The sequence below is a fragment of the Sorex fumeus genome, unplaced genomic scaffold (assembly GCF_029834395.1).
Source record: "Sorex fumeus unplaced genomic scaffold, SorFum_2.1 ptg000030l, whole genome shotgun sequence".
In the NCBI taxonomy this organism is placed as follows: domain Eukaryota; kingdom Metazoa; phylum Chordata; class Mammalia; order Eulipotyphla; family Soricidae; genus Sorex; species Sorex fumeus.
In genome coordinates this window covers 7,116,645-7,130,441 of record NW_026606087.1, presented here as the reverse complement: position 1 = coordinate 7,130,441, position 13,797 = coordinate 7,116,645, and the positions used below count along the sequence as shown (strand labels likewise).

At 42.9% G+C, this 13,797-nt stretch overlaps 1 protein-coding gene and 1 non-coding gene across 2 annotated transcripts; both read right to left on the bottom strand.

Moving 5' to 3' along the window:
• Window positions 1–1,619: 1,619 nt before the first annotated feature.
• On the bottom strand, window positions 1,620–11,271 carry EIF4G2 (eukaryotic translation initiation factor 4 gamma 2). Its single transcript, XM_056116334.1, has 22 exons — window positions 11,202–11,271; window positions 10,759–10,885; window positions 10,467–10,532; window positions 9,606–9,746; window positions 8,938–9,040; window positions 8,313–8,444; window positions 8,146–8,212; window positions 7,911–8,062; window positions 7,372–7,482; window positions 7,121–7,204; window positions 6,935–7,033; window positions 6,567–6,708; window positions 6,316–6,476; window positions 5,844–5,957; window positions 5,074–5,199; window positions 4,835–4,939; window positions 4,532–4,747; window positions 4,185–4,443; window positions 3,684–3,888; window positions 3,368–3,579; window positions 3,166–3,287; window positions 1,620–2,450 (listed from the first exon to the last, which is right to left on the bottom strand). The coding sequence occupies exons 1-22, from the start codon at window positions 11,269–11,271 to the stop codon at window positions 2,385–2,387; spliced, it is 2,880 nt and encodes a 959-aa protein (XP_055972309.1). The 3' UTR covers window positions 1,620–2,384.
• LOC130025657 (small nucleolar RNA SNORD97) lies at window positions 5,649–5,791 on the bottom strand. The gene has a single exon (XR_008792778.1). It is a non-coding gene; the product is annotated as a small nucleolar RNA SNORD97 (small nucleolar RNA).
• Window positions 11,272–13,797: the final 2,526 nt, after the last annotated feature.

The following is a 13,797-nucleotide window of genomic DNA, read 5'->3' as shown; positions in this document are numbered from 1 at the left end:
CAAATTTGTAATTTGGTGAAAATAATGTACAGGTAGAAAGTAATTTTGTAGGAATTTTTAACCAAGTGGCTTTTTTTGGTTGCTCTCTCAGAGGATCCCTTTCTCTGGCTGCTGTGTTGAAACTAAGGACTAAGCAGAAGGGAACACTTTTTCAGCACTATCTAGTTAAAATGGTACTGGAATTGAAGATAACAGTTGGAACGAGCTTTTCAACTTGTTTTGAAGGCAAAGTACTTGAGAAATGATAAGGTTGGACCGGACAACTAAGCAACTAAGTTTTTAACTTGGGGGGAGGAGGGGCAGGAAAGTCCATGAGGGTGGGAGTGGATACCAGGCCACTCCTGGCATGTCTGGCCCCTATGGGACAGGACAATGTGGTATCAGAATCAGGCTCCAACATGCACACAAGCACTGACTCCTGAGTCATCTACCAAGCACCCAAAGTGTTAAAAACAGATCAGTTATTTGCTACCGGAAACTGGGAGGTAAAAAGAAAACCAGGCACCCCAACTATATAATGCAGGCACGTCTTTGTATATATACAGAAATATCCATACATATAGTACAGATGGTAAGGGCTGAATAAAGTTGTATTACCAGCACCACATATCCTCCATTACTCCCCACAAGCAACACCAGAAGCAAACCCTGAGCTCCACTGTGTGTGGCCCAAACCCCAAAATAAATAAAAGCAAACTAAATGAAACATCCTGGGTAAAAGTGAATAGTCGCAAGGAAAATTTTATGTCAAATACTGCTTGCTGGTTCAGAGCAGAAATTTCCAAGATGTTCGGTCACTGAAGGACACTATCTTTGCGCTGGCCCAGCCAGGTATGCAGAACCTTTAACCTCAAGCAGTGGTCAGGGCCTATGCACCACCATGCTTCAGGAAAGGGGAATGTGACCAAGGGCCTGCACAGGGCCAACTTCAAGGTTCTGTTGTCATAAGAACCAGTCAGTACAAAGGCTACCTACTACCCCCTGGGAGTACAGAAGACATCAAAAGGAGGTTCAGCAATGTGGTTTAAAACTGCTCTAAGTATAAAGACTGCTCTGAGGTGCTAAGATTGCCAAGATACCACTGGCACTTCCTCCAGAGTTCGCATCCAAGCTGAATGCCAAGATTACATTCCAAGGGCTGGTGAGAAAAGAGCTGGGTGTAATGAAATGATTACACAGCTTCTGTTCAGTAATTAAATTGCCAACTGCAGAGCTTCAGTTGGATTAAATCATTGACTGCATTCCTATAGGCTCTCAAGAAGGAACTTTTCAGGCAGAAGCAGCTACTGGGAATAATGCCTACAAGTTGACTGTACTTATCTTTGCAGTGACAGTGATTAGCCTTTTCAGTCTGCCAAGTATTTTAAGATGACAATGAAAAGATGTTACCAAGGAGTTTATTGTTATACATTCCAAATTTCCCCCTCAGCACTCCCTTTCATTGTGAAAACTGTTGATAGGTTACTTCCAGTCACGTTGCCTAACCACCTTAAATTCATCTGACAAAGGATTAAGAATTTAAATTTACAGTTAACAAATCTTCAAACTGAGCTGTGTCACATCCCTACCTCAAAATATCCTCCACGATTTTGTGGAGGATGAAGTCACACACAATTACATCAAGTATCACAATGTTTATTGATAGATACAAGTATATAAAATCAGGGCATGAACATGACTTGATAAATTAAGTAGACTTAATTTCAATACTATAATAAGAGGGACCAATTCAAATTCTCACCATTTGTTTCACACCCACAAAAACCACTTCAAGGGCATTAACGATCTCTCAAAACTGATCAGTTTTGTGCAAGTAAACCATGTTTCTTTTAGAAAGACTTGTGCACTTGCCCAGGCTCAAGGATATTAAAATCTAGCACATAAAGCCCATTACTAGAGGTAGAAATACAGGCAATATACTATTACGGCAACAACCATCAATTACAGTTAAGAATTTTTTTTTCTGTAACAACCAATGGATAATCAAATATTGCAACAACTCAAGTATTACTGAGCAAAGTGCATTTCTACAGTATTCAGTGTTGCTATTCAGTTTTCTAACTTAAAACAGCCTATGATAACTGGCAGCAAAGAAGGTCCTTGCAATAGACTGCCTCTGCTTGAGAACTTATGATGTAATTATTGCATGCTGCTAATATACTATCTAAACATTAAAGATACTCCTAAAATATTTGATGGTAGACTATGATTAAGACATTACACTACAAAAAAACCTTATGCAGAAGAAAATCCTAACTGACGTGCTTCTGCTTTAAATATTGTGAAAACATTACAGCGGAATGAATTTTCGCAGTGGTTAGGTCAAATGCAGTTACATCATAGCAACAGTATGTTTTGCACAATTTAAGGCTTTGGCTGGTTCTTTAGTCAGCTTCTTCCTCTGATTCTTCTTCTTCAGCAGTTTCTAGCCAGGTTAGCCACTGATTCACCTATAAATTTAATTTGTAGTTTGACAAATTAAGTACTACTTAGGAGAAATGTACTCAAAAGCAGAAGTTTTGACTCAGGATAGAACTAACAACCTTGACATAAACTTAAGTTCCACAGCAGCACTCATTTTATAACTACAAACCACCTTCACAACAGACTGCATAGGAGGCTTAATTTGGACTTGGGATAGCATAAAAAGCTGGTTTTTTTTTGCCAGACATAATTCTTAAGGCACTCTTCCAATTATATCTAGAATCATTTTAGTATCAGACTGTGCCTCTTGCAAACTCTCAAAGCACAATCACAGCTTCATTATATACCACATGTATCATATGTATCTGCCATATTAGAAACTGCTCATCAGATTTTAGAATTACTCAACATTCTAGAACCCTTTAATATGTAAATTCTTCCATTAGAGTTATAGACAATAAAAAAGGCTACTTCTGGTTTTACACTGAATTTTCCAACATTAAAAAAAAAGTTCTACCTTCCATAATCATACACCCTTCTCATAGTAAACACTGCTCGACTGTGTCAATATCCAACAACTGCACTAAGACTATATATAGCCTTTCAAATGTCAGAGTTCTACTTTTTTGCCACAACTTAGCTCAATTCATAACTGCAAAATGGCATACATAAGCCCAAACTATTTCCTTCAGCTTTGAGACTCTATAGAAAATAGACGACTTTCTGTAATGTAACATTTACCTGGAACAAAGCCTTGCCTTTCCCTGGAAACTCTTGGGTTATGTCTTCTTTCCAAGCCAAGAAAGCTTCTTCCTCAATAATTTCCATGTCATAGAAGTGAACAAAAAAGCGAAGTAACATGCCTAAAAAAAACAAAATCTCATCATTTGGTTCTCACTCAGTGTGTCCATGAGTGCCACTATTTTAATAGTGATCCTCTTACCTTTTGGGAAGTTGCTGTTGTAGCAGTGCACCTGAAGAGCATATAGGGCACTGACTTGTAGATCAACATGATCATGAAGAAATTTCTGCATCACTGGCTTAAAAGAAAGAAGCAATTGTTTTTCCTGCTCTAGCTGTTCTTTGGAAGGAGCAGAGGAAGAATCTGTTTCATCACTGGGTGGGTTTACTTCACTAGAAATGTACTGTAAGAAGCTGCACCGGAAAGAATAAAAGGAGTCAGTCACGACTGAAAAAAAACTTTCTCCTATAACTAATAAAGCATTTAGTCACGTAACTGACCAGAATTTTCATCGTACCTAGTCATTAAGATGTTCACAAATCCTTTATCTACATGAAGTTTGGGAGAGATGTTGTCTTTAATCCATTTATATATGGTTTGAGGGGATGGATCCAACTTTATTTGCTTCAAAAGCTCCTTCTCCAACTTCAGGAGTGGGAATAAGAAACTCAGTCCCTTTCCTTCCAAGATCTCCAACATGCGGTCCTTATTCTGATCAATTTCTGTATAGACAAAAAAATCATTCCCATCAGGTTATCATTTCACCAAGATTAGCTACCTAGAATACAACTTTATACAATGTTCCCCAAATGTGCAAAATTTGGCAAGTTAAACATTTCAAATACTGAATTAGTTTTAGAAAAGTGGTTATGTCTCTGTGCTAATAATATACCACAGGGATATGTGGCTTAGATATAATCGTTTTGGTTCCATATATCTATATAAAATCTACTCAGAAATCCAAGGAACTTATAGTTGTAGGATTTTAAGGAAACACAAATTACCAGTATTCTCTTACCTGGGAGCATTTTCTGCATATTGACCTTGCTTTGTTGAAAAAGTTCTGTTAACCATTCTCGATCTTGTAATTTAGCTAACTGCTGAAGACAAAGTAAGAAGAGAGGAAAATGGGTGCCACTCTCCAGTGGTTGAGCTAGTTCCGAAATGCTCACCAGCTCTGAAATGATGGCACGAGCTGCAAACTGTGCTAAGTATGATTTCACCAAGGGGATGTCAACCTCCAATTTGGGGCACTGGTCCAATACATTCAGGAAAGCCTTGAGATTAAAAAGAAAAAAAAAGTCAGTTAGCAAGATGACTTACAATTTTAATGGAAAGGTCCCACAGAATCAGAAGAGATTTTACCTGCATAAAGTTGTCACTTGTGGCAATTCCTTCCTGTTTGAGTAAACTAATCAAAGAACTTGCTTTTTCTTTATCTTCATCACTTCGATCTAATGACAGGATGATTACTTTGCTTAGCATCTCAGGAAGAAAGTGTTTAGGAGCCCTCATTTCTCTTACACCATTGACAGCTTCATTTGCATTTCCACTATTGAGATATTCGGTGACAACAGTTTCCTGAAAAGAACACAATTCAAATATCTTTAGTGCCTTCCTACACCAGACACTCCATGAATCAATACACTGAAATTGAAGCTTACATACAGTTAGTTTAAGTAGTTCTTCCTTCGATGGTGGTGGCTTTTTAGTGGTCTTGGCAGGCTTTTCCTGGATAAGTGGTGGATTCGTTTTTAGACCAAGCTGAGGTGTCTTTAATAAAAAAAAAAAAAAGGAAGCAATAGGCATACATTTGAATTTTCATAAAATTCTTAAAATCAGCAGACATACAAAGGCACCCCAACCCCACAAAGGCTAAAAGGTGCTCAAATGATAAATGCCAATACCTGTCCCAGAGGTGGTGTTTGAGTGCGTGGTGGTTGTGCACTAGGAGGAATCATAGTTATCTGGGGCTGAAGCTTTGGCACTTGATTTTTATTCATCAGGAATGACTGAGCAGGTCTCAGGCTAATCTGTAATTAAAAAAAAAATCAAAACAGCAATGCATTGATATCAGCCAGAATATCATACAACACCCCAACATTCTAGAATTAATTCTACCAACAGAATTGAGGGCAGAAACAGAAATGTCTCTACCACTTAAAAAAATAAGAGTTGTTCTATGCAATTAACAGATTTACTTTCTGGCAAAAAGGTTCAAAGTCACACTAATAAAAGATTTGATCCATGCAGTAAGATACTACTATAATAAAAACCAGAAAACTTGATGGTCATTCTGTTTACAGAATGAATTTTACTCTATTCAAAATAAATTTTGAAAACCATTTTCCTTGGTCTAAACTAAAGATTTCAAGATGCTTGCCCTGAACTTTGGCAGTAGCGAGTAACTGTGTTCCAAGATCAGAAATGTCAACGATTGCAAACACATCACCTTAACTATAAAAAAGAAAAAAAAAGATGCTTGCCCTCATATCTCATAATCGTCGCTCATAGGACGCTGGACTCCAAAGAAAGAAATAGAAGTACAGAAAAGAGAGAAAGAAGGTTAAAGAATTCCAGCATTAAGTCCTCTTAATAACGCGTCTTTTTATAATCATCGGGCAACAGATTTCTGAATCGACAAACTATGGTATAGAAGTAACATAGGCAAATGTACCTCATCTGCATTAAGCTGTCCTTTCTTAGAAAACCGAGGTGGCATATCCTTCGACTGTCCTTGCAGCTGGGATAAGAGTCCCTGACTCTGGTTATGGTAGAGCTGGCTTAGCCCCTATTTCAGAAAGGGAGAAAGAAAGTCTAGATAAAAAGGGGTCCACAAATTATGGTAATCAAGTACCAAAGGAACGAGCCAAGTCAAAAAAGAAAGCTTAACTGAATTTGCCCAGAGAAAAGCAAAAAGATGAAACAGAGAAGAATTTAAAAAAAAAACCCAAAAAAACTAACCTAACTGCAAAGTGATTTTACTAATACTAATTCTCAGGATAGGCAGTTTGCACCCAGTTTTACTATCTATCCCAATGCAAGTTTTCAGTTTAAACAAATAGGATCCTAAATATTTGCGTTTTTACAAAGGCAAAAACACTAAGTCACATACTTGAGGGATAATACTTGTTTCTAATGTTCCTTACCTGGCTTTTCATAAACTTGCCTCCCATCTCTCCAAACTGCGACTGTGTGGGAGGCATGATGTGTCCCCCATGGCCATTGAAGAGTTGATTTGAACGATGACGCCCCATGGTGGGTGAAAATCTATCCTGAATAACTCCTGGACCAGTACCAATTCCGCTACCTTAAAAGATGGACAAAGTCTCTTAAAAACCCAAGATTAAATCACTAGAACCTTTGTTTTGGTTAATCAAAACTTTTTGTTCAAAATCACCTGGCATTTGTCCAAACATATCAGCAAGTCCTCCAAGTGGGTCCCTATCCATTTTCATCCTTGGTGGCATGAACGGTCCCTCCAGAAAGAAGTCACTTCTCATCCCTTGAGCCATAGGAGCAGGAATAAACACTCCTAGATCCTTTAGAAATAAAGGATGGAAAAAACCACTTGCTTCTCCATACTAGTTTTGTACAAAAATAAAATTGTTGGGAAAAACTACTGAAACTGTTAACTTCTGACTTGTAACTTCCCCAAATATTATTCAAGAATTTAAGTTCCACCAGTTTAAATAGGAACCTCAAGCATTCTCATGCCACTATAAATCTTAAACTCTTAATTAGGTGGGGGAAGAGAGGGAAGCTTACTTTTACTGCATCTTGACGGATTTGATTGATCGTCTTTGGTCCATTGTCAAGAAAAGCCTTGCGAGGAACCCAATGGTGTTCTCGCAACTCTACGGTATCCTTGAATAAAAAATAGTTTCACTAAGTTTCATTGTTCCTAAACAGAAAAGGTCAAGTAGCCAATATATTTAAAGAAACCAGTTCTACCTGCAGCAGGAAGCGAATCCTCGCTGGCAATTCCTTACTTAACATCAAGGAACACATTCGGGCAAAGTACTGATCCATTAAGGACTAAATAAAGAAAAATACATTGTTATAAAAGCGTACTGCAAGTTCTTCAAAATTTCTAGAGTAAAATCAAGGTCATTAACATCTAAAAAAGGGCAAGCCTACTACAAATACATTATTTTGATTTGTTAAAATTTAACCAATTACAATCTGATTAGAAACAACTGTACCTTGGCTCGTTCATGGTCTAGTCTAGGTCCCACTGTCCTCATTATCTGACAGAGGCACTCCAAATCCTCTCCCATATCTTTGAGTTGGACTCTCTTCTTCTTTTCCAAAAGCTACGAAAAGAAACATCCCACATTAACAAACATCTTACCTTGGTACAATTCTTTCCCATTATCTTCCTATAGTATCTAATTATGCTTTCTATTTTAAAATTCCTACAGGTTAAGCCATTTATATTTGTCCTGATATTTTTATTTTGCTCTTTTAGGGAGGAAGTGGGGGTAAGGGGATCTACACTTGGTAGTGCTGGAATATACTCCACTCCAATTTATTAATCACCTTCCTGTCCCAGATTAAGCAATTTTAGCAAAAGATAGAACCACCCTTCTTACAATTCACAGTACAATTCTTTCATATAAAAAATTTTACATGTGGTTTTTCTAGACACCCCCAAAATTTTACAAAAATCCAGATAATTTTATTTGATAAATCTCCAAATGATGATGTACCCAGTGATCAATACAAATCCCCAATTACTTACTGTTTTGATGCACTTATGAAGGATAGATTCATGAATAAGATCAAGCTTTCCAAGCTCTCCAATGAATTTGATGTTACCCAACATCTTGATCTTAGCAATGGCTCTCTGTTCCTCCTCCTCGGGGAGGAGGGGATTTTCACGCTTATCGTAGACTGGAAAAAAACAAGAAAGTAAACATTCAGAATTAAATTGAAAACATACAAAGTACTACTTATTATCAAACATAAACTCTCACCATCAACATTTCTGGTTCGATTTTCAAATTCATCTTGCAATTTGGAAATTAGGAGGCGTCTGAATGTCTGTTGTAAACAAAAAAGAAGACATCATTTTACTTTTACATATTTAAAAATCTCTTAAAAGAATCAACTTCAAAACATGAAAGTAGATACTACCACTTACTGTGCTTTGCTTCTGTCCTGGTTGACCCTCTGCTGCTGGGCCATCAAAGTTTGGTGCATCTTCTGCCAATCGCAGACATAGTTGAGCATACAATGAGCTATACTTTGGCTCTTCTAGGGCTTTGTCCACAATCTATAAAAAAAATAAAGGTCAGTTTAAAAAAAAAAAAAAGTAAAGGCCTCCCCCAACACAATTCTTCTCTGCTACCTTAACTTTTAATCTAATACAAATTCTGCCAAACCTCTTATGCCTCACCATACTTTGGAAGTTAAGTGTTCATCTTTGGGAGAGCTTATAATGAATACATACTAGATGTTTGTAAACAAAGGATAGTTTTTAAAAAATTAGCAATTAAACATTAACTTTTACACCATACCAAAAGTGTCCACCAATACAGATTTCTCACAGCACACCCCCCAAATGTAAAAATACCCTATAGTTAAAATTCATCTTAAAATAACATGAATGTAAACTTAAATGCACTTAACATTTTTACATAGGTATTTAAAGCCACCATAATTATCCCATCAGTTTTGACACAGAAGTTCTCGAGCTTCTTAAGTAATGATGTGCCAAATTGTGTTTCATGAGTTGCAACATATTGCATTTTTCAACATCAACTTACCAGCAGTATGACCCCTTTAAGGATGAGTTTAGACTCTACACCCACATTGAGGAGCTCAAGGCATAGCTTGTCAAACTTTTCAGGAGTAAGCTTATTTAGTATGCTGGAGAAAAAGAAATCACAATGAGCAATGAATTACTGAGATGAAAGCTTTTAAAGTGCATTTACTTTTTTCTTCTACCACCTTGTTACTACCTCTTATCCACTTTACCAAAGGGATGCCAAAATGAACTTCTAAGTGCATCACACATTGTAAAACATCTACTAGATTGGCTCCAACCACCCCTAACTCCCTATCAGATGATTAAGAAATCATTCTCACACCCTCAAACTGTAGAGTCAGAGCTTTTTATGACCATCACCAGACACAGGAACCAAAACCATTAAGTCCCATGCATCACTGGAATGTCAGTCCAGGAGGCTTGTGAATAAGATTAAGTCGCCAAATAAAGGTTGCCACTCAATTTAAGACTCAACTTTAAACTTTAGCATTCAATAGAGAATATACCCTAAAAAGTCAACACCCCCTCCCCCGGCACCATTTTTGGGGGGCCATACCCGGGCTTGGCCTTGTGCAAGGCAAGTTCCCCATACCAGCTGTACTATTGCTCTAGCCCCCAAACTCTTCTCTGTGCTTTAAGGAAAAGAACTTGTCTACATCAACTTACCCTCTTACTTTCCTGAAGATTGCATCATGTCGTTCTTTTTCATTTGCGGAGTTGTTTGCTGCGGAGTTGTCATCTCGTCTAGTGCTTCGTGCAGGAATCCATTTCTGAGCGTTTTGCCCTGGGGTTTTCCCCAGGAACTCGCTAGTGAAAATTAGTGAAGGTAGCTTTAACATCAAGACAATTTTAGCATCCAGTCAGATTAAAAAAAAAAAAAACCCACAACTTGGGTTTTTAACAACCCTGAAGCAACTCAAAATCATTGACTTATAAGTGATGTTCCAGGACCAGAAGAATAATATAGCTATGTACGGCATTTGCCTTGAATGTGGCCACCTTGGAGCTGATTCCTGTCACTTTATATGGTCCCCCAATCCCATAAAGGAGTGATCCCAGAGCCACCATTGTTACGTTCTCTGAGCACTACCAGGAGTGGCCCAAAACAGTGATGTGCCAGCAGAAAAGCCTAATTCTAGTATAAGACAAGACTGCTGAGATCACTCAAGTTTGTTTTAGTCAGGCCTGGGATATGGACCACTAGCTTGCATTTTTAATAATGCTCCCAGATGATACTAAAGCCTTATGACAAATACTGCAGTTTACTACTTACTACTAATTAGTAGGCATAACTGATTTCAGAAATAACACCAGTGAAAATAGCCCAAATAAAAAGAACAAACGAGCAGTTGGAGTGTTTCAACTCAGATGATCAGGCTATGGAATAATCTTAGCTGATATTCTAAATTTAGACTATGAAGAAACCATGCCTATAAGCTTAGAATTCCTGATGTCTAATATAGTTAGCACGGATGAGAAGACTAATAGTCTAAATCTGTTACTAAAAAAACCCTCAGATTACCATACCTGTTGCCAGCAGTCTTGGGATAGTGCTGAGGTGCACCCCTACTTCCTCCTCCGCCCGAAGAAGCACTATTTAAAAGAAAAACATTTTTAAACTATACCCCAATTATGTTTCACTCAAAAGGGAAAACAGTCATCTTAATTTTGTTATTTTCCCAGTCAAATGATCACACTTAATAGACGACTGCTAACAAAAGACAGGACTTTAAATTTTTGCACATCAATTATTTGGTGGCAGTCTTTGGTTTTATGATTGGTCTCTTTGTAACAGCTTAAAAAATACACCTACTCTTACCTGAAACGAGAAGCACCCCCTTCTGCAATCGCACTCTCCACTTTGGCGGCTTGACAACGAAGAATCTTCAAAAGAATAATATTAATGGATGGGGTGGGGAGGGAAGGGGACTGGAGAAATGAAAAACCTAGAACGACAAAGAGTTCCAAAATTAGACACCAGCTCCCTACCCCACAGCTCCACAAAGTGTCCTTCAACCGTAACTTTTTTTCCAGATCCTTAGCACTGCAGTTGATCGAACTTCCACTGCATTGCAGATCGCCGAAGACCAAAATAGAACGTGCTCAAACACCAACAGGCAGTGGCATTATTTGGCTTAGCCACCGCCTGGAAACGGCCCTGTGTTCAAGGATGCAAAAAAAGAAAAAAAAAAAGGAAAAAAAAAAAAGAGGGGTGGGGGGAGACTCCAAAATCGGCCAAAACGGCTCAAATGCTAAGCAAACCATTGGACACGGTGCCGTAAAAGACCACCTTGAAAAGTGAGCGCCGAGATCGAGTCCAGGAAACCCTCATTACCGACCATTATTATATATAAGCACCCCACGGGCAGAGAGGGAAAAAAAATTTCATTCGACCAGCTCAACAGGGCGAGCGAGGAGGCTCACCGAGCGGCCTTCTTCAAGACTGGCCCATCCTGAGACCCGGGCCCGCGGGGCCGACGCGAAGCGGGCGCAAGGTCGGGGCCACCAACATGGCAGCAGGAGGCACCTCGCCCCGTTCTCCGCGCCCCTTTCCCGGGAAACAAAAGAAAGAGCAGCGGCTTCCTCCCACCCCGGCTGGCGCTGGGGAAGTGCAGCCGGCAGCCTCCCCGCGAAGCCCGCCCCCGCCGGGCCCGCGCCCCGCTCTTTGTTCTCCAGGCAGGAAGGCGGCCGCCGTCCCAGCCGCCGCGGCGAGCGGGGCCCCCTCCCGCCGGCCCGTCCCGCGGGAGCCCCCGGCGCCCTCCCCGCCGCGGCCCGCCGGGGAGGCCCTTCGCTCCCCACAGACCTCCCCGCCGGGAGGCCGGACTCCTGCGCCTCGGCTGGTCCCGCGCCAACGGCCGGGCCCTCCCGCCGGCCCGCGTCCCTCCCCGACGTGGCACACGCGGCCCCGCCACGCGAGCGCGCGCGCGCGCGCCCCGGCCGAGCACACCCGCACTTTGGCCCGCTCCGGCCTCCCGACGTCCCGCCGCCGCCGGCCGCCGACAGCCAAGGCGACGGGCGGAGGCCGCCGGGCCCGCCGGTTCCCTCCGAATTCGCCGCCGACGGCCGAGAAGAACAAAAGGCCAAGGATTTCCAGGTGCCCGGAGTACCGTGGAAACGAGGGGGGGAAAAAAAGGCCGCCCCGCCCGGCTCCGCCCGCGGCCGCCATTTTGTGCCGCTCGAGAAGAAGCGGCCAAGGGACGGCGGCCATTTTAGAGCGTTCCACTCGGCGGCGGCGGCGGCGGCAGCAGCGGCGGCTCCACTCACCTTCTCCGAGAACTCAGCAGCTGCCAACGCAGCTGCCTCCTCAGGATCCGGTCGTCGGGGACGGGGAAGGGAAGGGGAAGGGGAACGGAAAACAAAAAAGGGGGAGGGAAGGGGGAGGAAGGAGTCGGGAACGGCTTGAAACTCTCAGCTCAGAGGAGTCGCTGCTGCAGCCACCACCCGATACTCGCCGCCACCTCCATAGAGCTCCAACTCGCTGCTGGCGCTGAGGCGTGTCTGAGGCCGAACTTATCACTCTGGGGCAGCCGAACCCACCAGAGCCGCCCCGAATGGCTCCTTCGCCGCCCAATCAGCAGCCCGGTTGCTGCCCACCACCAATCCGCGCAGGGCGGCGGGGAGGAGCCAGCGAGCCAAGCTCGGTTGCAGCGCAGCACCGCCGCAGTGCGCAAAGCCGTATTCGCGAAGCCTTTGAGGCCAAGCAAGTGGCGTAAGGGGGGCCGAGTGCTGGGGAGATGCGGGCCGTTTGCGTAAAGTCGGAGGGCCCGTCTGCGTCTGCGTTGGTGTGGCTGTCTACCCTGCCACCCGTCTCTTTGTTCCTCGAGTCTGCACCCCATGCGCTCGTTACACAACCCGGTTTCCCCCCACCCTCGCTCCTGTGTTCTCACTGGCAATAAGGGAAGAAAACAGGGCCTCGTGCGCTTCCCGATTCCTGCCCTTGGCATGTCTGAGTATTGGTTTTCGGGGGCACCCTCCCACGGGGCCGTGATTGCCCCCTTCCTGGCCGGGCCTCCCCGGAGCTGGCTACAGAGCTCAAGGCCCGGCGGCCCCGGGGCGCAGCGCCGAGAATCCCGCCCGGGCTCCAAAGTGCTGGGCGGTCTCGGGTTGGAAGAGCCGAGAGCCGGGAGCCCCGGGACCGGACGGCGCTCACACTTGCGTCGGGTGGGCTCCCTTCAGCTCCGCGTTCAGCCTCCCTCGGCCTCGGGAATGAGAACCGGGAAGGAAAGGAATATTGTCTCGGTGCTTCGCACCGAAGCGGCTTTCTTCGGGGGCTGCGTTCTGTTAGTGCTCCCGGAGGTACACCTCGAACACACCCGGGTTCTCCGTGAAATGTGTTTGCAGGGCGCCGGCGTGGGGGGTGGGGTGGGGGTGGGGGTGTTCGTTGCTTCAGGTTTTTGTTGTATATTCTGGTTGATTGGCGGGGGAGGGGGGCGCTGGAAATACACCACCCAAATAGGATCAGGCTTCTCGAAGCTGGAATGTTGAATTACTTCCATCCCACAGGTACTGGTTTCCAAGTACTGGTACTGTATAAATAAAACGAAGCGTGCCCATCGTCTGCGACCTTTCGGCTGTACAGAAATGGAGGCTTTTTCCAACAGAAATTGCCCATCTAATTTTGAATACACAGTTTTTTGGTAGAATGTGTGATCCTATCAGTGAGACAGAGAGAGAGAGAGAGAGAGAGAGAGAGAGAGAGAGAGAGAGAGAGAGAGTGTGTGTGTGTGTGTGTGTGTGTGTGTGTGTGTGTACTTGCCTGAGTTCTCAAGAAACGGGTCAATAAAGGGTAGGGTTTTCAAAGAGAGAGAGAGAGAGAGAGAGAGAGTGTGTGTGTGTGTGTGTGTGTGTGTACTTGCCT

Coding starts and splice junctions, on each gene's coding strand:
- EIF4G2 (XM_056116334.1), bottom strand. CDS start 11,271: ATGAGGGTTTCCTGGACTCGATCTCGGCGCTCACTTTTCAAGGTGGTC. Junction 7,483..7,910: donor TTCATAAGTGCATCAAAACA/GTAAGTAATTGG, acceptor TTCTTTTCGTAG/CTTTTGGAAAAGAAGAAGAG. Junction 7,205..7,371: donor TAGACCATGAACGAGCCAAG/GTACAGTTGTTT, acceptor TTCTTTATTTAG/TCCTTAATGGATCAGTACTT.